This window comes from Salmo salar, chromosome 16, assembly GCF_965601325.2.
Source record: "Salmo salar chromosome 16, fSalSal1, whole genome shotgun sequence".
NCBI classification, from domain to species: domain Eukaryota; kingdom Metazoa; phylum Chordata; class Actinopteri; order Salmoniformes; family Salmonidae; genus Salmo; species Salmo salar.
The window spans coordinates 46,161,228-46,185,155 of NC_138306.1; the positions used below are offsets into that span (position 1 = coordinate 46,161,228).

Consider the following 23,928-nt stretch of genomic DNA (forward strand, 5'->3'; position numbering starts at 1 on the left):
GGAGACACCTGAAACCCCACCTCTTCAAGGAATACCTGGGATAGGATAAAGTAATCCTTCTAACCCCCCCCTTAAAAGATTTAGATGCACTATTGTAAAGTGGTTGTTCCACTGGATATTATAGGTGAATGCACCAATTTGTAAGTCGCTCTGGATAAGAGCGTCTGCTAAATGACTAAAATGTAAATGTAAATGTAATTATAAAATGAGTAACACATCCATGGCCACATTTTTAAGTTACTGTAACTATTTTTGTCTTGTTATGTAATCATAGAAAGTGTGCATGTTCAAGATGGCATGAAAGGTCACAGGTCAGTGGAGATCTTCACAATTGTTATAATAATCTGTGGAGAATCTCGAACTGCATTGATCACTTGCACCATGCACTTAATGTAATCTCAACTGCAATCCAGGTCATGTGGTTGTGCTATTAGATGAAGCACAGAGATAACACATTAAGTTATTGTATAAATACAAATGTCTGACATTGTATTCCCATTTGAACTTTGTTTTGCTTTTAAATGGTTGAAAGCGCAACAAAGATGACAATCATACCAACAAGCAGACATTGTTTCTCCATTGGAATTTGGTTGTGCTTTTCAGATGGTTCAAAGCATAGTGATAATACATTGAGAAACTTCTGTCTTGTTTTTTTGAAGTGGGCGAATAAAGGTTGAAATCTCAATGATCAACATCTCAATCAAAAATTACCGAAATTCCACGTTTAAATGATGTGGTGTGCCCAGTGGGTTCCAGTAATTAATCCAGTTAGTTAGTTAGGACATGAGGAAGACACGAGACTGAAGCCCTCGGGCGGCATGCAGGTGCCGCCGGTGTTAGCCAGAGATTAAATCATGATGAAGACTTGGACAAACAACAAGGATTACGGAAGAGGGTCTTTAAATAAACTAGACCTTTGGGTAAATGTGGGTGTGGAAGATACAATTGTTGTTAATGGCATGCTTTTGGCTAGTTTGCAAATCTTGTTTAGTTGTCTAATAAGGCCGAGGGTTGCATAATGCTGTCTGTGAGATGTACCTATCATGTAGGCATATAACCTTTTCTGTTACCTTCTAATTTCAGCTGATCATAGTCTGGTGGCTGTTTAGTTCAGTGGATAGGACTGTCTGGTGTTTTTCCCTCAAGATCAGGATTGGAACACAGAAAGAGGTGTCTGTCATTCTGCATCAGGGGTGGCTATAACGTCCTGAACTCAAAAGCCTGAGAGAGAAAATGTAAATTAAAGAAAGATGTTACACCAACATTACAGTGGAAGATTTTCTCTGAGACTTGTAATGGTATAATATGTTTTACTGTACTGAAGGTTCACCTGTTTCCATTTCCTGAAAAATACTGACCCCAATACCTCATGCAGATCATTACACTGGTCTCCCTCCTCTGAAGGCGGGATAGGTGAAAACTACAGTATGTAATGGAACAAAGAAGGTTGTTTTATGCAGTGGATGTTGTTGAGGGGAGGATGGCACATAATAATGGCTGGAACGGCGTGAATGAAATGGCATAAAAGACATGGAAACCATGTGTTTGATGTATTTGATACCATTTCATTAATTCTGCTCCAGCCATTACCAAGAGCCTGTCCTCCCCAATTAAGGTGCCACCAACCTCCTGTGGTTTTATGTTAAAAGTATTCCATTGTTGACAAAAGGACATATCTACCCTAGTAGTGCATGTTTCCACTGGAGTACAGGAGCTGTGTGTCCAGCAGATGTCCCTGTGGTGCAGCGGATGAGGCTTAGCTGTCTTTCACCAGCCATGAACACTACATGGCCAAAAGTATGTGGACACCTGCTTGTCGAACACCTCATTCCAAAATCATGGGCATTAATATGGAGTTGGTCCCCCCCTTTCGTGCCATAACAGCCTCCACTCTTCTGGGAAGGCTTTCCACCAGATGTCGGAATATTGTTTCCATTCAGCCACAAGAGCATTAGTGAAGTCAGGTACTGATGTTGGCCGATTAGGCCTGGCTCGCAGTCAGTGTTCCAATTCATCCCAAAGGTGTTCGATGGGGTTGAAGTCAGGGCTCTGTGCAGGCCAGTCAAGTTCTTCCACACTGATCTCAAAAAAACATTTCTGTATGGACCTCGCTTTGTGCACGCGGGCATTGTCATGCTGAAACAGGAAAGGTTCTTCCCCAAACTGTTGCCACAAAGTTGGAAGCACAGAATCGTCTAGAATGTCATTGTATGCTGTAGCATTAAGATTTCCCTTCTGGAACTAAGGGGCCTAGCCAGAACCATGAAAAACAGCCCCAGACCATTATTCCTCCTCCACCCAACTTTATAGCTGTCACTATGCATTCAGGCAGGTAGCATTCTCCTGGCATCCCCCAAACCCAGATTCGTCCATCGGGACTGCCAAATGGTGAAGAGTGATTCATCACTACAGAGAACGCGTTTACACTGTTTCAGAGTCCGATTGCAGCGATCTTAGGCTTGCTTGTGGCTGCTCGGCCATGGAAACCCATTTCATGAAGCTCCTGATGAACAGTTCTTGTGCTGACGTTGCTTCCAGAGACAGTTTGGAACTCGGTAGTGAGTGTTGTAACCGTGGACAGACGATTTTTACATACTACGCGCTTCAGCACTCGGCAGTCCCGTTCTGTGAGCTTGTGTGGCCTACCACTTCGCAGCTGAGCCATTGTTGCTCCTAGACGTTTCCATGTCACAATAACAGCACTGCTCTAGCAGGGCAGAAATTTGACGAACTGACTTGTCGGAAAGGTGGCATCCTATGGTGATGCCACGTTGAAAGTCACTGAGCTCTTCTGTAATGCCATTCTACTACCACTGTTTGTCTATGGAGATTGCATGGCAGTGTGCTCAATTTTATACACCTGTCAGCAACGGCTGTGGCTGAAATAGCCGAATCCACTACTTTGAAGGGGTGCCCACATACTACAGCCAATGTTTGTCTATGGAGATTGCATGGATGTGTGCTCAATTGTATGCACCTGTCAGCAACGGGGGTGTCTGAAATAGCTGAATCCACTAAGGTATCTGCCTTGCCTGGCTACCCAGACTCCTTGCTCCGCCACGCCCACAAGTTTCTTCTCCACAATAGAGAGCAATAGTAATGGCGTCTTTTTGTAGGCAGTAACTCCGCCATGGTTCGTTGGGAAAATGTATGGAGTTTTTGTAGGGTTTTTCGATAAACGGAGGAAATAAGGTCTATGGTAAACACAGGCTTAGGAGATCTTATACGTTTTGTTCTATGACATAATCGCCATCAGCTAAAGTCACTTTTTCTGAATTTTTAAGTATTTAGGTAATAATAAAAAACACAAAGCAGAGATAAAAGCTTCATGACGGCCAAGGTCAATGCTCCTTACCAGATTGATGAGGAGGAACATGACAGCAAACCATTGTTGCCCGAACTGTCTGTCACTCAATCTTTACTTTGAGTGATAATGTAACATTCAACAGATAATGTAACACCCCCTTACAAAAAGTAATACAGGATTCCTGCAGGATTTGTTTGCCATTGTGAAGGAATTGCGGTGACTTGCAGGAGTCCTGTAGGGCTTTATTGTAAGAGTTTCAACACATAAGTTATAATGCTATAAGTATATCCTCATTCATTTAGCATACAAGTGTTTTTGTAGCAAATTGTCTTGACATAACACACACTCAGCAACTCGCGCACTCAGTCTTGACAGTCTTGGCCCCACAGGTAGAATATGTTCATGTGGACATTGGAACTCAGAGATCGACCTCTCCTGAGAGTCCCCTCATCAAGCTTCAGCCAGCAACTAAGGATTCTGGCGCGTTTGGTCGGTTTAAGGATGTGTAAAAAGACCAATGTCCCTTTCTGGTCGAAGCTGCTACTCTTTTGAATTCGAGCATTAAAAAAACAATCAGGACCAAGCCAATCTAAATATAATTAAAATGCCTTCATTTTAATGGCATGTTCAATGGAACAAAGATTTCAAAGCTCCGGCGCGTTTCGGCAGCATGGCCTTGATCATAGGCCTACAAAGATACAATGATGTCTTGTTTTTGAACAAACCATGTTCCGACCGTTTTTAGCTCCAGTAAAATAGTCACGCACACGCATTAGCGAACAGATGAAACTGGGGGGAAATAGGGGTGTAATTCTAGGAAGGAAAATGGGAGGGATCTAGATGCATTTAAATAGAAACTTGTTTTCGTTGCAAAACGCAAATGTTTGGACAAATGATTGCACCCACGTTTTTGTTGGTACCAACGGCAACAATGATTTGAACTCAGCAAAATTATCAAAACGTTTTCAGTACATAGGCTGTGGTCAGTGCGGTAGTAAAATGGAAGAAGTTACAACATGTATCCCAGTGAACCCTGCCTCGAAAGGTAATCCACCAATTTATGGCTCCATCATATCTAAATTACCTGCAGAATGCGGATCTTTCAGTCGAGCAAGGAGATGGATGTCAGTCGAAATAGAGGAGATGGTTGAAATTCTTAAACTGGCTGGACCAATGGTAAGCCAGATATTTCTAGAAAAAACGTTTAAAATGCACTTTGTAGACTTATTCTAGGCTACTTTTTTTTATTTTATTGGTATTATTTGATATTGAGTACCATAGCACTTTTACAACGTTTCCTTTTGATAATGACTGCATGGATTATGTATCTGCTGTTGAACGTGGTGGGGAATTGTTGATTTAAAAACAAGGGAGCGTATGAATAAATTGATACAACTCTTTTTCCTCAGTTCATCTCCATGCTGATGCTCATGCTAATCAGTTTTGTTAGCACGGTGTTCTGTGGACACTTAGGCAAAACGGAGCTGGCAGCTGTGACTCTGGCCACTTCGGTAAGAGCAGCCCTTTGACTACTTTGAACTGAACAGTGTGTAGCCAATAGCCATGGCTTGCTTTGAGATCACTGTCTTCCTGAAAAAGCAATTCATACAAGTCACAAGAAACATCACCCTTTACCTGCATTCACCCAAAGTCCCTTGTGTGGTGGTGCTCAGCTAGGAGCTCATTAATAAAACAATTCTGTGCCTTCTGACCAGTGTGCATGTAATCTTAACTCATGACAGAATCTTGCCCCTATGTCAACAGGTGGTCAATATTACAGGCATATCTATCGGCACCGGGCTGGCATCAGCCTTCGACACAGTGATTTCTCAGGTAAGGCGACTGACTGACTGAATTTGGGGGGGAGAGTAAGACTATTGGAATTTCAAAGGAGTTTCTTGAATTGACTGTAATTAAAATGGAATTGACCCCAAACATGTTAACTTTGTACCTAAAATGATAACATATCATTAGGGATGATCGTTGAGATCAGCAGCACCTTCACCGTCAATCCATCTCTGCTGTGTGACTGTAGATATTCGGAAGCAACAATCTGAAGTATGTGGGCGTGATAGTGCAGAGAGGGATTCTGATCCTGCTCCTGTCCTGCTTCCCCTGCTGGGCTCTCCTCATCAACACAGAGCCCATCCTACTGGCCATCCATCAGAGCCCGGAGGTCTCCAGGTCAGCCCCACCTTCACATACTATTTCACATCCCATACCTGGGTTATGTTCCAAGTAGGTGCGAAATGGGAGAAACAGTTTTAATTAGAAGAATGTGGTACTGGCTGAGCCCAGAGGTCTCCAGGTCATGCTCACAGTCACATCCCATACCTTGGTCAAGTTCCTAGTAGGAACGAAACTGGATATTATAATTAAAGCATTTATTATAAGGACGAGGTACTGGCTGAATTTAGAATGCTCATTTAAAAATATATATTTTTTGATTAGGAGAACCAGAGATCACATTTTAATATAGGGCATTCTGAAGCCCAGTCAGACCTGACCTGCATTAATGCCTTGTTCTTTATAATTGAGCGATTGATGACAGGTCTAGACAACACGTACCAACTCCACAAGAGGGCTTCGTCCCCTAAGCTCAAACTTGAGCCCCCTCAGTTTTAGTTGCATCTCCCTATATAAAGGTAGCCAAAAAGAAGCAAATGATTGAGTGACTGGTTGGCACAAAAAATATTCTATCTGCACTGTCAAATCAAATTTTATTAGTCACGTGCCGAATACAACCTTCTAGTGAAATGCTTACTCACGAGCCCCTAACCATCAATGCAATTTTAAAAAATACGGATAAGTGATAAAAGTAACAAGTAATTAAAAGGGCAGCAGTAAAATAACAATAGCGAGACTATATACAGGGGGGTGCCGGTACAGAGTCAATGTGCGGTGGTACCGGCTAGTTGAGGTAATATTTAGGTAGCGGTATTAAAGTGACTATGCATAGATGACAACAGAGTAGCAGCACTGTAGAAAAGGGGGGGGGGGGGCATGCAAATAGTCTGGGTAGCCATTTTGATTAGGTGTTCAGGAGTCTTATAGCTTGGGGGTAGAAGCTTTTTAGAAGCCTCTTGGACCTAGACTTGGTGCTCCACTACCGGTTGTCGTGCGGTAGCAGAGAGAAGTCTGACTAGGGTGGCTGGAGTCTTGGACAATTTTTAGGGCCTTCCTCTGACACCGCCTGGTATATAGGTCCTGGATGGCAGGAAGCTTGGCCCCAGTGATGTACTGGGCCGTATGCACTACCTTCTGTAGTGCGTTGTTGTCGGCGGCCGAGCAGTTGCCATACCAGGCAGTGACGCAACCAGTCAGGATGCTCTCGATGGTGCAGCTGTAGAACCTTTTGAGGATCTGAGGACCCATGCCAAATTGTTTTAGTTTCCTGAGGGGGAATAGGCTTTGTCGTGCCCTCTTCACGACTGTCTTGGTGTGTTTGGACCATTCTAATTTGTTGTTGATGTGGACACCAAGGAATTTGAAGCTCGCAACCTGCTCCACTGCAGCCCCGTCAATGAGAATGGGGACGTGATCGGTGCTCCTTTTCCTGTAGTCCACAATCATCTCCAATCATCTCCTTGAGCTAAAGCTCAATGCGGATGTTGCCTGTAATCCATGGCTTCTGGTTGGGGTATGTACGTGCGGTCACTGTGGGACAACGTTATTGATGAAGCCAATGACTGATGTGGTCCCAGAACATATTCCAGTCTGTGCTAGCAAAACAGTCCTGTAGCTTAGCATCTGCTTCATCTGACCATGTCTTTATTGATCTAGTCACTGGTGCTTCCTGCTTTAATTTTTGTTTGTAAGCAGGAATCAGGTGGATAGAATTATGGTCAGATTTGCCAAATGGAGGGCAAGGGAGAGCTTTATGTGCTCTGTGTGGAGTAAAGGTGGTCCAGAGTTTTCCCTCTGGTTGCACATTTGACATGCTGATAGAAATTTGGCAAAACAGATTTAAGTTTCCCTGCATTAAAGTCCCCGGCTACTAGGAGTGCCGCCTCTAGGTGAGTGTTTTCTTGTTTGCTTATGGCGGAATACAGCTCATTCAATGCTGTCTTGGTGCCAGCCTCTGACTGTGGTGGTATGTAGACAGCTACGAAAAATACAGATGAACACTAGATAGTGTGGTCTACAGCTTATCATGAGATACACTACCTCAGGCGAGCAATAGCTCGATACTTCCTTAGATATCGTTCATCAGCTGTTATTTACAAAAATACATAGTCCGCCGCCCCTTGTCTTACCAGACGCCGCTGTTCTATCCTGCCGGTGCAGGATATAACCAGCCAGCTGTATGTTGATGGTGTCTCCGTGAAGCATAAGATATGCTGTGTCAGCACAGTTAGGTATGACTCCTTTGGGTTTCCATAAAAAGGGGGAGGGGGGACGCTCCTCATCTTTGTGATAGGGTAAGTTAATAACGTGATACGCCTCCACCTGTAACTTGATTTATAAGGGCGGGTCAAGTTTACTAGTTGGGCCCTGGTGAGGACACCGTGCTGGATGAACTCTTTCCTACTGTTCCTACAGGAGCCTGCCCTATCGTGAGGTTTTCATTCTGACGTTGACTGACATTGAATTGATAATGCCCGAGCAGGCGTGTATTGGCGTGTATTCATTGAAGTCAAGGGACACCCCCCCCCCCCCCCCCCCCCAAAACCCCAAAAGGTTACCAATGTATTTAGTTCAATTCGCAAAAGACGCTCAATGTATATAATATACATTCACACCATTCTCCAAGTGGAAAGTTTGTTTTGAGAGCTCACAAACTGCATAACACTCAAGATAAAGAACTTTTGGCTTATTTAATTGCATTTACTAGTTTACTGTCAAGTTCCTTGGCGAGCTTTTCTCCATGTTTAATATAGTGGCTGCAGAGACAAAGACTGTGTTTGAGAGGATTTTAACAGCAATGTATCATAGGTGAGTTGTGACTGACTGAACTACAAATAATGAGTCGTTATTTAGGATGCAAGGTGATTTTGTAGATCAGTCAGTCGGAAGTCGACCTGCTGTCATTTTGATCCTCTCACACGGCCAATATTTAGCTGATTTCCTGCAACCCTACACATTTTGTCAAGGGGCTGAGAGAAAGAATTTCAGTTTTAAAGCTAATTTCTTACAATTCTACACATTTTGCCATGGCTTATGCCATATTTTTATGCTGAGTGACTATAATGTTATTACAAAATCAGTGGGGGTCCCATGCCATTTTTTTGATTCTGTCTAGTTTTCATTTTGGTTGTTATTTGTCAGATATGATCTTACACAGTTGAAGTTGGAAGTTTACATACACCTTAGCCAAATACATTTAAACTCAGTTTTTCACAATTCCTAACATTTAATCCTAGTAAAAATTCCCTGTCTTAGGTCAGTTAGGCTCACCACTTTATTTTAAGAATGTGAAATGTCAGAATAATAGTAGAGAGAATGATTTATTTCAGCTTTTATTTCTTTCATCACATTCCCAGTGGGTCAGAAGTTTACATACACTCAATTAGTATTTGGTAGCATTGCCTTTAAATTGTTTAACTCGGGTCAAATGTTTCTGGTAGCTTTCCACAAGCTTCCCACTGTAAGTTGGGTGAATTTTGGCCCATTCCTCCTGACAGAGCTGGTGTAACTGAGTCAGGTTTGTAGGCCTTCCTGCTCGCACACACTTTTTCAGTTCTACCCACAAAATGTTCCTTTACCTCCAAACATAACTATGGCCAAACAGTTCTATTTCTGTTTCATCAGACCAGTGGACATTTCTCCAAAAAGTACAGTCTTTGTCCCCATGTGCAGTTGCAAACCGTAGTCTGGCCTTTTTTTATGGTGGTTTTGGAGCAGTGGATTCTTCCTTGCTGAGCAGCCTTTCAGGTTATGTCGATATAGGACTCGTTTTACTGTGGCTATAGATGCTTTCGTACCTGTTTCCTCCAGCATCTTCACAAGGTCCTTTGCTGTTGTTCTGGGATTGATTTGCACTTTTCGCACCACAGTACGTTCATCTCTAGGAGACAGAACGCGTCTCCTTCCTGAGCGGTATGACGGCTGCGTGGTCCCATGGTGTTTATACTTGCGTACTATTGTTTGTACAGATGAACGTGGTACCTTCAGGTGTTTGGAAGTTGCTCCCAAGGATGAACCAGACTTGTGGAGGTCTACAATATGTTTTCTGAGGTCTTGGCTGATTTCTTTTGATTTTCCCATGATATCAAGCAGAGAGGCACTGAAGGTAGGCCTTGAAATACATCCAATAGGCCATTTGACATCATGAGTCAATCAGAAGCTTCTAAAGCCATAACATTTTCTGGACTTTTCCAAGCTGTTTAAAGGCACAGTCAACTTAGTGTATGTAAACTTCTGGCCCACTGGAATTGTGATACAGTGAAATAATCTGTCTGTAAACAATTGTTGGAAAAATGTACTTGTGTCATGCACAAAGTAATGTCCTAACCCACTTGCCAAAACTATAGTTTGTTGACAAGAAATTTGTGGTGTGGTTGAAAAACAAGTTTTTATGACTCCAACCTAAGTGTATGTAAACTTCCGACTTCAACTGTAAATACTGTATGTAGTGCCATTTATGTTTTGTACATACAGTACTTTATCTGGTTTAAGTTTACACTGAACATGTTTTGCCATCCCGAACATTCTATTCATGTGTATATATTATTTTCAGTTAATATTTTTTGGAGTGGCGACAACAATTTAGCAGCAGTGGCCCACCGCTGCTAAATGAATATAGGGGAAACACTGAGAGGACTGTTTGCTCCTGCATGTTCATTAGTTGGTATTTATTTTGTGTGTGTGTGTGTGTGTGTGTGTCCCTCAGGCTTACTCAACTCTATGTGAGGATCTTCATGCCTGCTCTGCCAGTGAGTTAACCAAGCCCGTAGTTCTTACAGAATTCTGCAAAGTGTTGGCTCATCCTACTGATTTAAGATCTGCATCTCATGGCTGCAGTGTCTCCACAGGCATGCTTCATGTATCAGCTGCAAGGAAGATACCTTCAAAACCAGGTGCTGTATGCGTTTCAATGGAACTTGTTTGTCATTGTGGTTGCGACTGGGACCCAAAAGACCAATCAGTGGGCGTGGTTAGGCCACCGTTTTCCCATTCCATCCTCATATGTCTAGTATATATGCTTGTGTGTATTACTCACAATAATTGACAGCGATTTTATATTAAGTTAAAATAAATGGCACCAAAATGCGTTGTACTTGATGCACTCACGAGCGGAAGTATTCCATACTTGTTTTGGATTACATGCAGTCTATTTTAAACGTTATGGTTATTTTACATCCTTTTGAGGGGGAAATTAAAAGGGGACACCGTCTGCCCCACCCTCCGACCTTATGAGATCTGAGGGGTATACTACAAAGCAGAACCAAATCAAATTTGATTGGTCACATTTATTTTTATTTCACCTTTATTTAACCAGGTAAGCTAGTTGAGAACAAGTTCTCATTTACAGCTGCGACCTGGCCAAGATAAAGCAAAGCGACAGAAACAACAACAGAGTTACACACGGAATAAACAAGCGTACAGTCAATAACACAACACACACCATACACATGGTTAGCAGATGTTAATGTGAGTGTAGCGAATAACAATTCCCAACAACTACCTAATACACACATCTAAAGGGGTGAATGAGAATATGTACATAAATATATGGATGAGCGATGGCCGAGCGGCATAGGAAGGTGCAGTAAATGGTATAAAATACATGTGATATGAGTAATGTAAGATATGTAAACATTATTTAGGGTGGCATTGTTTAAAGTGACTAGTGATCCATTTGTTAAGGAGTTAGCCAGTTAACTTGCCTGAATATTCTGAAATCACTTTTTTGTTTTTAGTGAGATACGCTTGAAATGGGCATGGTCTCTATATCTGTTAACATTAACTTGTCCAGTGCCGACATTTAGAAAGTTCGCATAGAACATTTGTTTGTTTGTTTTGAACTATCTTGTGTTGATTTAAAAACAGCTGGACGTAATGATGTCACACACAAAACATTTTTTCAAAAAAACCAACATTGTCGATTAAAAAAATAAATGTAGTTAGTGTTTCCATTATCCTTTTGGGCAAATTGCGCATTAATAAATTGGCTACAGCCTGTATGCGTTCCAACCTATCTGTTTCATGTCTCAGCTAACCTGCGAAAGCCAGCATGGATAGAATGCAATAATTGACAAAAATATGCCATATTCTTATGTGCCGACGTATCGCCACAGTCTGTGCCATGGTGAAATTCCCGTAGATCTGAAATAATTGTGTGGTGAAAGTTGCCAGCAAAGCAATTCAGGCATTCTTGAAAGTCAGGACAGTCTTTATTGGGGGAAAAAAATGTATTTAGCAAGCGGTAGGCATTTAGAATTAAACGTGGTAACATCATGTTCTCCCGCATTCCTTCAAAACTATTCAGCAATCATCATTTATTCGAATAACACTGTTTCCATCATTTGTTGCAAAAAATAAAGTTTATTCTATATCTGCCGTTTCCATTACACATGTCGCAAAGATTTTTTTTGTTACGACATTTCTTTTGTCCAATAAACCTGGGTCAATGGAAACGTGCCTACTTACTCAACAACCAAAACCAAGTATCTGTTTGGCTTTCTTAATGATCCAGAAAATGAACTGTTTTATAAAAAGTTAGCTGGATAACTGATTGATTATGCTTTGTAGAATACCCCTCTGTTCCAACGCCCACTGTGACATTGTAAGAACAATGTTGTCCTGACGTTGAGACTGTATTTTTCCGACAGGGTATCATATGGCCCCAGGTGATAACTGGAGTGGTGGGGAACCTTCTAAATGCGATCACCAACTACACCTTCCTCTATCAACTCAACTTGGGCGTGGCGTGAGTTACATTTATAAAAACAAACGTTGTCATACAGCCATATCAAAAAAACATGAGATGGCGGTCACCCCTCATAACTTTCATCCTCTCCATCACAGGGGCTCTGCAGCTGCTAACACCATCTCCCAGTACACCTTGGCTATAGTCATCTATGTGTACATCATATGGAGAGGGCTGCACAAAGCCACCTGGGACGGTGAGTCCCTGACCTCTGAATTCAGTTTGTATTGATGTGATGAAAGTCATTATATTGCTTTGCACAATAGCCAGGGGACAAGGTTGATATTGATGTGGTTAGTTTTAGATCATGTCATATAGATGGGGAAAGTCCACCAACCAACTGTAGTCAGACATTGCTGAAGCCAGTGATATAAGTGTACTTGTGAATAGAGATGATTAAAATGTATTTTCTCTTGGTCACTTGGAATTTTCATGATTAAAGTAGTTGTTTAACACCCCCCAAACCATGTGTACAATTACGATACTTCATTGACAGTGACTGATATTTTAATATGGATGTGTCCATCTAATGGCAGGCAGTCCAAATCGTAACGTATAAACCAGTGTTTGTTTACCCTGCTGTCAACTAAATGTCACCGTGCCCTGTCCTTTTGACCCCCAGGCTGGTCACGTGACTGCCTGCAGGAGTGGGGGCCTTTCCTCTACCTGGCTGTTCCCAGCATGCTCATGATGTGTCTGGAGTGGTGGACCTATGAGATTGGAGTATTCATGGCAGGTCAGGGGTGACATTAGGGCATCTACCTTCAGAACGACCATGTTTTGTTAAAAAAATATATGTATACACACACACAGCACACCTATTCTTTCCAGGTTGTTTTTTTTTGTACTATTTTCTACATTGTAGAATAGTAGTGAAGACATCAACTATGAAATAAAACATGGAATCATGTAGTAACCAAAAAAGTGTTAAACAAATAAATTATATTCGAGGTTCTTCAAAGTAGCCACTCTTTGCCTTGATGATGGCTTTGTACACTCTTGGCATTATCTCAACCAGCTTCATGAGGTGGTCCCCTGGAATGAATTTCAATTAACAGGTGTGCCTTGTTAAAAGTTAATTTGTGGAATTTCTTTCCTTAATGCATTTGAGCCAATCAGTTGTGTTGTGACAAGGTAGGGTTGGTATATAGAAGATAGCCCTATTTGGTAAAATACCAAGTACATATTATGGCAAGAACAGCACAAATATGCAAAGAGAAACAACAGTCCATTACTTTAAGACGTGAAGGTCGGTCGATACAGAACATTTCGAACGTTGAAAGTTTCTTCAAGTGCATTTGCAAAAACCATCAAGCGCTATGATGAAACTGGCTCTCATGAGGGCCGCCACAGGAAAGGAAGACCCAGAGTTACCTCTGCTGCAAAGGATAAGTTCATAGAGTTACCAGCCTCAGAAATTGCAGCTTAAATAAATGCTTCACAGTTAAAGTAACAGACACATCTCAACATCAACTGTGTGAATCAGGCCTTCATGGTTGAATTGCTGCAAAGAAACCATTATTAAAGCACACTAATAAGAAGAGAGCAATGGACATCATTCCGGTGGAAATTTGTCCTTTGGTCTGGAGTCCAAATTGGAGATTTTTGGTTCCAGTCACTGTCGTTGTGAGACGCGGTGTGGGTGAACGGATGATCTCTGCATGTGTATTTCCCACCGTAAAGCATGGAGGTGTTATGGTGTGTGGGTGCTTTGCTGGTGACACTGTCTGTGATTGTATTTAGATTAAGGCACACTTAACCAGCATGGCTACCACAGCATTCTGCAGCGATACGCCATCCCATCTGGTTTGCGCATAGTGGGACTATCATTTGATTTTCAGCAGGACAATGACCCAACACACTTCCAGGCTGTGTAAGGGCTATTTTACCAAGAAGAAGAGTGATGGAGTGCTGCATCAGATGACCTGGCCTCCACAATCCCCTGACCTCAACCCAATTGAGATGGTTTGGGATGAGTCTGACCACAGAGTGAAGGAAAAGCAGCCAACGAGTGCTCAGCATATGTAGGAACTTCTTCAAGACAGTTGGAAAAGCATTCTAGGTGAAGCTGGTTGAGAGAATGCCAAGAGTGTGCAAAGCTGTCAATGGAAAGGGTGGCTATTTGAAGAATCTCAAATATAAAATATATTTTGATTTATTTAACACTTCTTTTTTTTCTCTCTTTTATTTTGTATTTTTTTTGTCATACTACAATATTCCATATGTGTAATTTCATTGTTTTGAGGTCTTCACTATTATTCTACAATGTAAAAAATAAAGGAAAAAACCCTTGAATGAATAGGTTTTCTAAAACTTTGGTGTGTGTATGCATGCCACACACACACACAGTACGTTTGGAAAGTATTCAGACCACTTGACTTTTTCCTCATTTTGTTTCTCATGGTCAGAGTCCCTTAGGTGCCTTTTGGCAAACTCATAGCGGGCTGTCATGTCTCTTACTGAGGGGCTTCCAACTGGCCACTCTGCCATAAAGGCCTAATTGGTGGAGGGCTGCAGAGATGGTTGTCCTTCTGGAAGAATCACCCATGTCCACAGAGGAACTCTGGCGCTCTGTCAGATTGCCATCGGGTTCTTGGTCACCTGCCTGACCAAGGCCCTTCTCCCCTGATTGCTCAGTTTGGCTGGGCAGCCAGCTCTAGGAAGAGTCTTGGTGGTTCCAAACTTCTTCCATTGAAGAATGATGGAGGCCACTGTGTTCCTGGGGACCTTCAATGCTGCAGAATGTTTTTTTTTTTGTACCCTTCCCAAGATCTTTGCCTCGACACAATCCTGTCTGGGAGTTCTACGGACAATTCCTTAAACCTTATGGCTTGGTTTTTGCTCTGACATGCACTGTTAACTGTGGGACCTGATATAGACAGGTGTGTGTGCCTTTCCAAATCCTGTCCAATCAATTGAATTTACCACAGGACTCCAACCAAGTTGTAAAAACATCTCAAGGATGATCAATGGAAATAGGAGCTAAATTTTGAGTCTCGTAGCAAAGGGTCTGAATACTTATGTAAATAAGGTATTTGTTTTATTTTTAATACATTTGCAAAATTTTCTAAACTTGTTTTCACCTTGTCATAATTGGGTATTGTGTGTAGATTGCTGAGGAAATAGTTTTATTTAATCAATTTTAGAATAAGCCTGTAAGGTACAAAATGTGGAAAACGTCAAGGGGTCTGAATACTTTCCGAAGGGAACTGTGTGTGTATTTACCTAAAAGGGAAGGAGAGAAACAAACAGGAATTTTCACAGAACCAGTCACAGCGACATTTAGTTATGTTCAGAAAGTATTAAATTAACTGTCCAGTGAATCACACTTAAGTTCATTTTCTGTTAACCCAAATAATGTTGTTGACTTGTCCTATAATCGTATTTGTGGACAAAGCATGAATTGAAGAGAGAACACTTAAAAAACTTGTCTCAAACAGATTGAGGAAATAGCAAGCCTTTTTGAAACCTAGAATGTCATACACCTGAGGAGAATGAGCTAGGAAATCAGGGTCTACTCGTATTAATATTTCGATTGATTGGTATACGCCCACACCATACTTAGTTTTCTTTCCAAATTTTATTTTATTTCACGCACATTGTAATTATTGATCATGTTTCATATAAGTCTGGAAACACTGGACTGTTACTTTTTAAGATTACTGTTTATTTAAAGATAAGTGGTGTCAACTCTTGTTGGCATAAACTGGTAAAGTATATTAGTGCTTCAAATGCATTTAAGTTTTCTGTGAGCGTTTTCCTGTTTCACTTTCTCAACTTTTAGCATATTGAAAATATACTAGTTAAGTTGACAATTCCTCACATTCAGATTTCTCCAGGTCTTATCGGTGAAGCTGAGCTGGGAGCTATGTCAGCCCTCTACCAGGTGTCCAGCATCACATTTATGGTAAACTTAAAGGGATGCTCCGTAATTTCAGCCGGTAGTTTTGAAAGTAGTGCTCATTAACCAAAACGGGTCCCTGAAAAATGGTGTTCTATCTACGTCATCCATTTCGTATGATATGTTATGTCCTGCAAATCAATTCGTATGATATGTTACGAATTTGTAAGTGCTTAAGATCTCGGACTGCACCTTTTTATAAACGGATACTTCGGGATTTTGGCAATGATGCCCTTTATCTCCTCGCCAGAGTCGGATGAACTAGTGGATACCATTTTTATATCTCTGTGTCCAGTATGATATGAGTTCGAGGTAGTTTTGCGAGCCAACGCTAGCTAGCGTTAGCGCAAATACATGGAAGTCTGTGTATATGCTAGCAGATACCCATAGATTTCCAGTCATAGCGCTAGCTCTAGTTGGCAACTTCTTTCAAATTACACGCAGAGACATACAAATGCTATCCACGATTTTAATCTGACTGGGGAAGTAGAAAAAAGGCCTCATTTATTTCCACTTTCTGGCTATCATGCCTCAACTTTTTTGCATTTACAACTGGATGAGAGTTGCATGAATTAAATCATTTAAAAAAATCTCTTTCTCACACAAGTTTCCTCTAGGGTTTGCTGTAGCTGCCAATGTGAGGATGGGGAATGCTCTGGGTGCTGGGAACACAGAGCAGGCCAAGCTGTCTGGCAAGGTCTCCTTCATCTGTGCAAGTAAGAGCCCACCCCTGCTCCCTGGCTACACACTAACTTCTACTAACTAACGATAACGGAAATTAGCCACCTCACACATTTTCAGTAAAAAGGAAAAAAGGATAGTTTGATAATCTTTTGCCTGATTTAGTAACTTCTTTTAACTCGGACACCCTCTTGTTGTAACTTCATTGTCAGCTGAATCGCAATCGTTAGGCAGTTTGTCAGATTTGGTGTTTGTCTCGGGCTTGATGCTATATTCTAACCAGCTGGTGTAAAAGTTCAACTAAACATCCTAGCCATAAAAAAATAAATTAATAATTCTAAATGAGCCTGTTTGCTACTTGTGCTCTGTCCCAGTCACAGTTTCCCTTGTCATTGCCATTATTCTTGGGTTGACTAAAGACGTGCTAGGATACATCTTCACCCAGGACCAGTGAGTAGAGCTGTGGGCTGCCGCTGGGCCAATGACAGATGATGTAGTCCTGCAAGGTCTTCAGCTGTGGCTATGTTACTGTGTATTGATAAATGTGTATAATGGGATCTGGGTATTGTTCTTCACTAACCCTCCCTCTCTCTCTCTCTCTCTCTCTCTCAGGGATGTTATTAAAAAGGCAGCTCCGCTTTTACTGTTGTATGCCTTCCACCATGTATTCGATGCCATAGCGGTGAGGGCAGTGCTGCTTCAGCTAAAAGCCAATTGTACATCTTGACACTCATTGACTTGCTTGGTTGGTGACTGAATCGTTACTCCAATTAGGATGTAAGTCCACAATGACCACCTCCTGTTGCATGTCGTGGTGGATAGGCTGAGGTGTACAGTATATTGATGCAATCAACTACAGCCCCGAAAATAACTTTGGTCTAATAACCTCAGTGATTTAAGATGACTCATCATTTTGTGCACATGATCATTGAACTTTTAAACCCCTTCATCTCTGGTCCTGCGTTATCCCACAACGCCCCTATTTTTTTTTTTATGGTTAGACAAATCTAAAGGTAATTGCCAAAATAAAGGAAACCCTTGAGTAGGTCCACTCAACCCCTCAAGGTGAACGCCAATAATTACACAGCCATTTTGAGTGATTACCTTCAACCTATGGTGAATAATTTCTATCCTGATGGGAGTGGACAAAATTTCCCCCCCCCATCCACAGGGCACAAGTGATCACTGAATGGTTTGATGAGCATGAAAATGATCTAAACCATATGCCATGGCCGTCTGTCACCAGATCTCAACCCAATTGAACACTTATGGAAGATTCTGGAGCGATGCCTGTGACAGCGTTTTACACCACCATCAACAAAAGTTCAAATGATGGAATTTCTCTTGGAATAATGGCGTCCTATCCCTCCAATGGAGTTCCAGACCCTTGTAGAATCTATGCTAAGGCGCTTTGAAGCTCTTTTGGCAGCTCGTGGTGGCCCAATGTTTCCATTATTTTGGCAGTTACCTGTGTATGCACATATAACAGGGCATTTTTCCTCCTTGGGAAGCGAAGTAAAGCCTTCAGGGTGTTTCTACAGGTGTTGATGGGCGGCGTTGTAAGGGGAGCAGGAAAACAGATGGTTGGTGCTGTGTCCTACCTGGTTGGTTACTACATTATAGGCCTGCCCATTGCAGTGTCTCTCATGTTTCCCTTCAAAATGTGCATATTAGGTAAGGCATTAGACATTTGGAGACTGCAATAACCCATCATTGTGATGTACAGTGTAACCTTTTCTCACATGGTCATATTGCCCATTTCTCTCAGGATTTAGGATCGGGTTCTTCCTATGTAGCATTCTGCACTCTGTTTTCCTTATTGTCTACATGTGTAAACTCAACTGGAAACAAACCACCTACGAAGTAAGCAGACCCTCTTCTAACCTTTGTTCTTTTCATCCTGTTTTGAAATTGTTTTACCATCTTTACTGAACCAATGTTCTACTTCTGACGATAATACATGTGGATTGTTTGTCAGTGACGCATACTAAAGATACTTTTATTTAAAAAAAATTGTCAGGCACTGGTGAGGGCAGGAGTGCAGAGCCTTAAGGAGAATGCTCCCTGTCTGGAAAAGACTCAGGGTAATTACAGGAACACTAACTTGTGCAAAGTCAACCATGTACACCAGCCATTAAAGAAACAATGAAGCTGCATTTCCTTGTCTTCTAACCCAATCTTTCCATTCCCCTCTGTCTCCTCATAGGCTCGAACCAGACCCTTTGGACCAATGAGCTGAGTCCGGTGGGTGTGGTTCTGTCTGTCAGGCATCTGGTTCTTCGGCGTGGCTTGGCTGTGGTCATCATGCTGCTCATCCTCGCCATTGGAATCGTCACCAACCAACTGCTGACTGTTCCTCTGCCCACCATGCCTGCCCCCCAAGCCCACATTACCCCTTCTATTCCCTAATACAACAAACACACAACTTGCATAGACATACTCACACAAACTTTAAACCTAGTTGGCCTTTATTATTTCAACCACATTGTGTGCTATCAGTAACTTGGCAGTAATAATGAGCCAGTAATGTGCCTTAATATAAAACCTGAAACTAATCCAACATTATTGCATGTTTCAGAGAGATTTCCACATACGGAATGTTTATAAAGGTTATTGATATCGTTCAGCTTAATAATGGTCTTCTGCTACGACAGCGTGGTTAGTCATTGGGGCTATGTTATGCATTGGGTCCATAGACAAGCGTTGGTGTCTGTCTCCACTCTGACTTAGTCTTATTTCTCTCATCAGATTATGGCCCTGCTGTGAAGTTATTGATTCATGAAAATAAAAAATGCACTGTTTGTCCCTGGCAAAAGACCGAACATCAGCGCTGGTCACTGTGGTCAGTCACCATTGTCATGTGATTGCTTTGAAGAAATGTGTCCGGACCATACAGTTTGTCCACTTAGTTGTGGGCTGTAGTACATATTTGCAGATTGAGCAACGTGCATTTGCAAAAAAATTCATATAAGCACCTCATCAAAAACATACAATTGTTGAGTGCACTGACTGTTAACTGATTACATCAGCAAATGTAATTTTGATTAACTTGTTTGCATTCTTTAACGGATCTAAATACACATTTATAACTATGATTTGTTTCAAATATTAATTTAAGTGATTCTTACAAATATTGTTTGCAAGTTATGCTGCATGTTACACGACTTTGTTATAATTTCCACACTCTATAACATTGACGACGCATAGCATACAAATGTGTAAGCTGTATTTACAGTTCAAGTCGGAAGTTTACATACACTTAGGTTGGAGTCATTAAAACTAGTTTTTCAACCACTCCACAATTTTCTTGTTAATAAACTATAGTTTTGGCAAATCAGTTAGGACATCTACTTTGTGCATAACACAAGTAATTTTCCCAACAATTGTTTAGACAAATTATTTCACTGTATTACAATTCCAGTGGGTCAAAAGTGTACATACACTAAGTTGACTGTGCCTTTAAACAGCATGGGAAATTATGTCACGGCTTTAGAAGCTTCTGATAGGCACATTGACATGAGTCAATTGGATGTGTACCTGTGGATGTATTTCAAGGCCTACCTTCAAACTCAGTGCCTCTTTGCTTGATATCATGGGAAAATCAAAAGAAATCAGCCAAGACCTCAGCAAAAAATGTTGTAGACCTCCACAAGTCTGATTCATCCTTGGGAGCAACTTCCAAACACTTACCACGGTACCACGTTCATCTGTACAAACAATAGTACACAAGTGTAAACACCATGGGACCATGCAGCCGTTATACCGCTCAGGAAGGAGAAGCGTTCTGTCTCCTAGAGAGGAACGTTCTTTGGAGCGAAAAGTGCAAATCAATCCCAGAACAACAGCAAAGGACCTTGTGAAGATGCTGGAGGAAACGGGTACAAAAGTATCTATCCACAGTAAAACGAGTCCTATATCGACATATCTTGAAGGCCGCTCAGCAAGGAAGAAGCCACTGCTCCAAAACCGTCATAAAAAAGCCAGACTACGGTTTGCAACTGCACATGGGGACAAAGATCATACTTTTTGGAGAAATGTCCTCTGGTCTGATGAAACAAAAATAGAACTGTTTGGCCATAATGACCATCATTATGTTTGGAGCAAATGGGGATGCTTGCAAGCTAAAGAACACCATCCCAACCGTGAAGCACGCAGGTGGCAGCATCATGTTGTGGGGGTGCTTTGCTGCAGGAGGGACTGGTGCACTTCACAAAATAGATGGCATCATGAGGTAGGAAAATAATGTGGATATATTGAAGCAACATCTCAAGACATCAGTCAGGAAGTTAAAGATTGGTCGCAAATGGGTCTTCCAAATGGACAATGACCCCAAGCATACTTCCAAAGTTGTGGCAAAATGGTTTAAGAACAACAAAGTCAAGGTATTGGAGTGGCCATCACAAAGCCCTGACCTCAATCCCATAGAACATTCGTGGGCAGAACTGAAACAGTGTATGCGAGCAAGGAGGCCTACAAACCTGACTCGGTTACACCAGCTCTGTAAGGAGGAATGGGCCAACATTCACCCAACTGATTGTGGGAAGCTTGTGGAAGGCTGCCTGAAACGTTTGACCCGAGTTAAACAATTTAAAGGCAGTGCTACCAAATACTAATTGAGTGTATGTAAACTTCTGACCCACTGGGAATGTGATGAAAGAAATAAAAGCTGAAATAAATCATTCTCTCTACTATTATTCTGACATTTTACATTCTTAAAATAAAGTGGTGATCCTAACTGACCTAAGACAGGGACTATACTTGGATTAAATGTCAGGAATTGTGAAAAACTGAGTTTAAATGTATTTGGCTAAGGTGTATGTAAACTTCCGACTTCAACTGTACATTTTAATATTGATCTCTGTTGGTCTCTTGATCTCTTTTTTTTAAATGAGTCATTTAGCAGACACCAGTGCCTTACTCAAGGGCACATCAACATATTTTTAATCTAGACTAAAGCAGCATTCACCTAAAGCTGTCATTTGAAGACATTGAACGGATGATAATCAGTGTGACAGCCCATCGTGTAAGCCTATATAGAAGTATTTTTTAAATGTTTCTGTGATATACAGTGCATTTGGGAAAGTATTCAGACCCCTTCCATTTTCCTACATTTTGTTAATTTACAGCCTTATTCTAAATTTGATTAAAAACACTTTTTTTCCTCAGTCTACGCACAATACCCCAGAGACAAAGCGAAAACACATTTTTGCAAATGTATTACAAATAAACAACATAAACCTTATTTACATAGATATCAGACCCTTTGCTATGAGACTTGAAATTGAGCTCAGGTGCATCCTGTTTCCATTGGATCATCCTTGATGTTTTTACAACTTGATTGGAGTCCACCTGTGGTGAATTTAATTGATTGGACATGATTGGGAAAGGCACACACCTGTCTAAATAAGGTCCCACAGTTGACAGTGCATGTCAGAGCAAAAACCAAGCCATGAGGTCGAAGGAATTGTCCGTAGAACTCCAAGACAGGACTGTGTTGAGGCACTGATCCCGGGAAGTGTACCAAAATATTTCTGGAACATTGAAGGTCCCCAAGAACAGAGTGGCCTCCATCATTCTTCAATGGAAGTTTGGAACCACCAAGACTCTTCCTAGAGCTGGCCGCCTGGCCAAACTGAACAATCGGGGGAGAAGGGCCTTGGTCAGGAAGGTGACCAAGAACCCAATGGTCACTCTGACCGAGCTCCAGAGTTCCTCTGTGAAGATGGGAGAAACTTCCAGAAGGACAACCATTTCTGCAGTACTCCAACCATGAGGCCTTTATGGTAGAGTGGCCAGACAGAAGCCACTCCTCCGCTTGAACTCTGACTATGAGAAACAAGATTCTCTGGTCTGATGAAACCAATATTGAACTCTTTGGCCTGAATACCAAGCTGCACGTCTGGAGGAATCTTGGCACCATCTCTATGCTGATGCATGGTGGTGGCAGCATCATGCTGTGGTGATTGTTTTTCAGCTGCAGAGACTGGGAGGCTAGTCCGGATTGTGGGAAAGATGAACGGAGCAAAGTAGAGAGAGATCTTTGATGAAAACCTGCTCCAGAGCACTCAGGACCTCAGACTGGGGCGAAGGTTCACCTTCCAACAGGACAACAACCCTAAGCTCACAGCCACTCGGCTTTGGGACAAGTCTGAATGTCCTTGAGTGGCCTAGCCAGAGCCCAGACTTGAACCCGATCTAACATCTCTGGAGAGACCTGAAAATAGCTGTGTAGCGAAGCTCCCCATCCAACCTGACAGAGCTTGAGAGGATCTGCAGAGAATAATGGGAGAAACTCCCCCAAATACAGATGTGCCAAGCTTGTAGCGTCATACCCAAGAAGACTTGAGGCTGTAATCGCTGCTAAAAGTGCTTCAAAGTACTGAGTAAAGGGTCTGAATACTGAATAATATACTTTTTGCAAATTAAAAAAAACACGACCTGTTTTTGCTTTGGCATTATGGGGTATTGTGTGAAGATTAATGAGGGGGAAGATGAGGCTGTAACAAATTGTGGAAAAGGTTAAGGGGTCTGAAGTTTCCAAATGCACTGTACATGTCAAAATACAACTTTGTATTTATTTCAAACCTACAAAGAGGAAAATGTGTGCTGTGAGAGGCTGGTGCACTTGCCTTTTATGAGCATGGAAATTATTTTTTGCTTTGCCTTTTGAAGGGGCAAGCAGCAGTTAAATTAATTTTTTTACTTATAAATTAGTCTTGAACCTGATATTGGTGTTCATATTACTAACTGCAGAGCAATGGAGCTCCTTGCAAAATGCTGCTGAAATCTGAATGAGGGGAATACCAGTAATAAACACATGGCTATGTTCTGAATGTTTGTAGATTAATTTGTAGAAAAGGGGGCTCACTGAAAATTAGCTCGATCTACCCATATTGAAGTTTCAGTTTCTAAATGAAACTGAAAATCAATAAATATATCTGAAAGTTTAGCTGGCTAACTTAATGATCCTGTTTTATGGAACAGCCAACAGATGGGAACTGATGTCCTACACAGTATACCCAATAAGACAAAAATATCACTCCATGGTTCTGAAAAACTAGGCTATATTAAAAGGCAAGAAGCAAATCAAGATTGTGTGTTGTATGAGGGCAGTTAACCAATAGGAAAGAGACACAGGTTTCAATGTACAAGGACAGAGAGACACGG

At 41.6% G+C, this 23,928-nt stretch overlaps 1 protein-coding gene across 1 annotated transcript; it reads left to right on the forward strand.

Moving 5' to 3' along the window:
- The first annotated feature begins 3,881 nt into the window (after positions 1 to 3,881).
- LOC106573936 (multidrug and toxin extrusion protein 1) lies at positions 3,882 to 19,611 on the forward strand. Its single transcript, XM_014149402.3, has 17 exons — positions 3,882 to 4,483; positions 4,717 to 4,818; positions 5,072 to 5,140; positions 5,343 to 5,491; positions 10,140 to 10,182; positions 10,282 to 10,326; positions 12,082 to 12,179; positions 12,278 to 12,375; positions 12,802 to 12,915; positions 16,019 to 16,086; positions 16,688 to 16,796; positions 17,136 to 17,211; positions 17,374 to 17,443; positions 18,303 to 18,435; positions 18,530 to 18,624; positions 18,782 to 18,845; positions 18,968 to 19,611. Exons 1-17 carry the CDS (start codon positions 4,148 to 4,150, stop codon positions 19,168 to 19,170), a joined length of 1,872 nt encoding a protein of 623 aa, XP_014004877.1. The 5' UTR covers positions 3,882 to 4,147; the 3' UTR covers positions 19,171 to 19,611.
- The last annotated feature ends 4,317 nt before the right edge of the window (positions 19,612 to 23,928 follow it).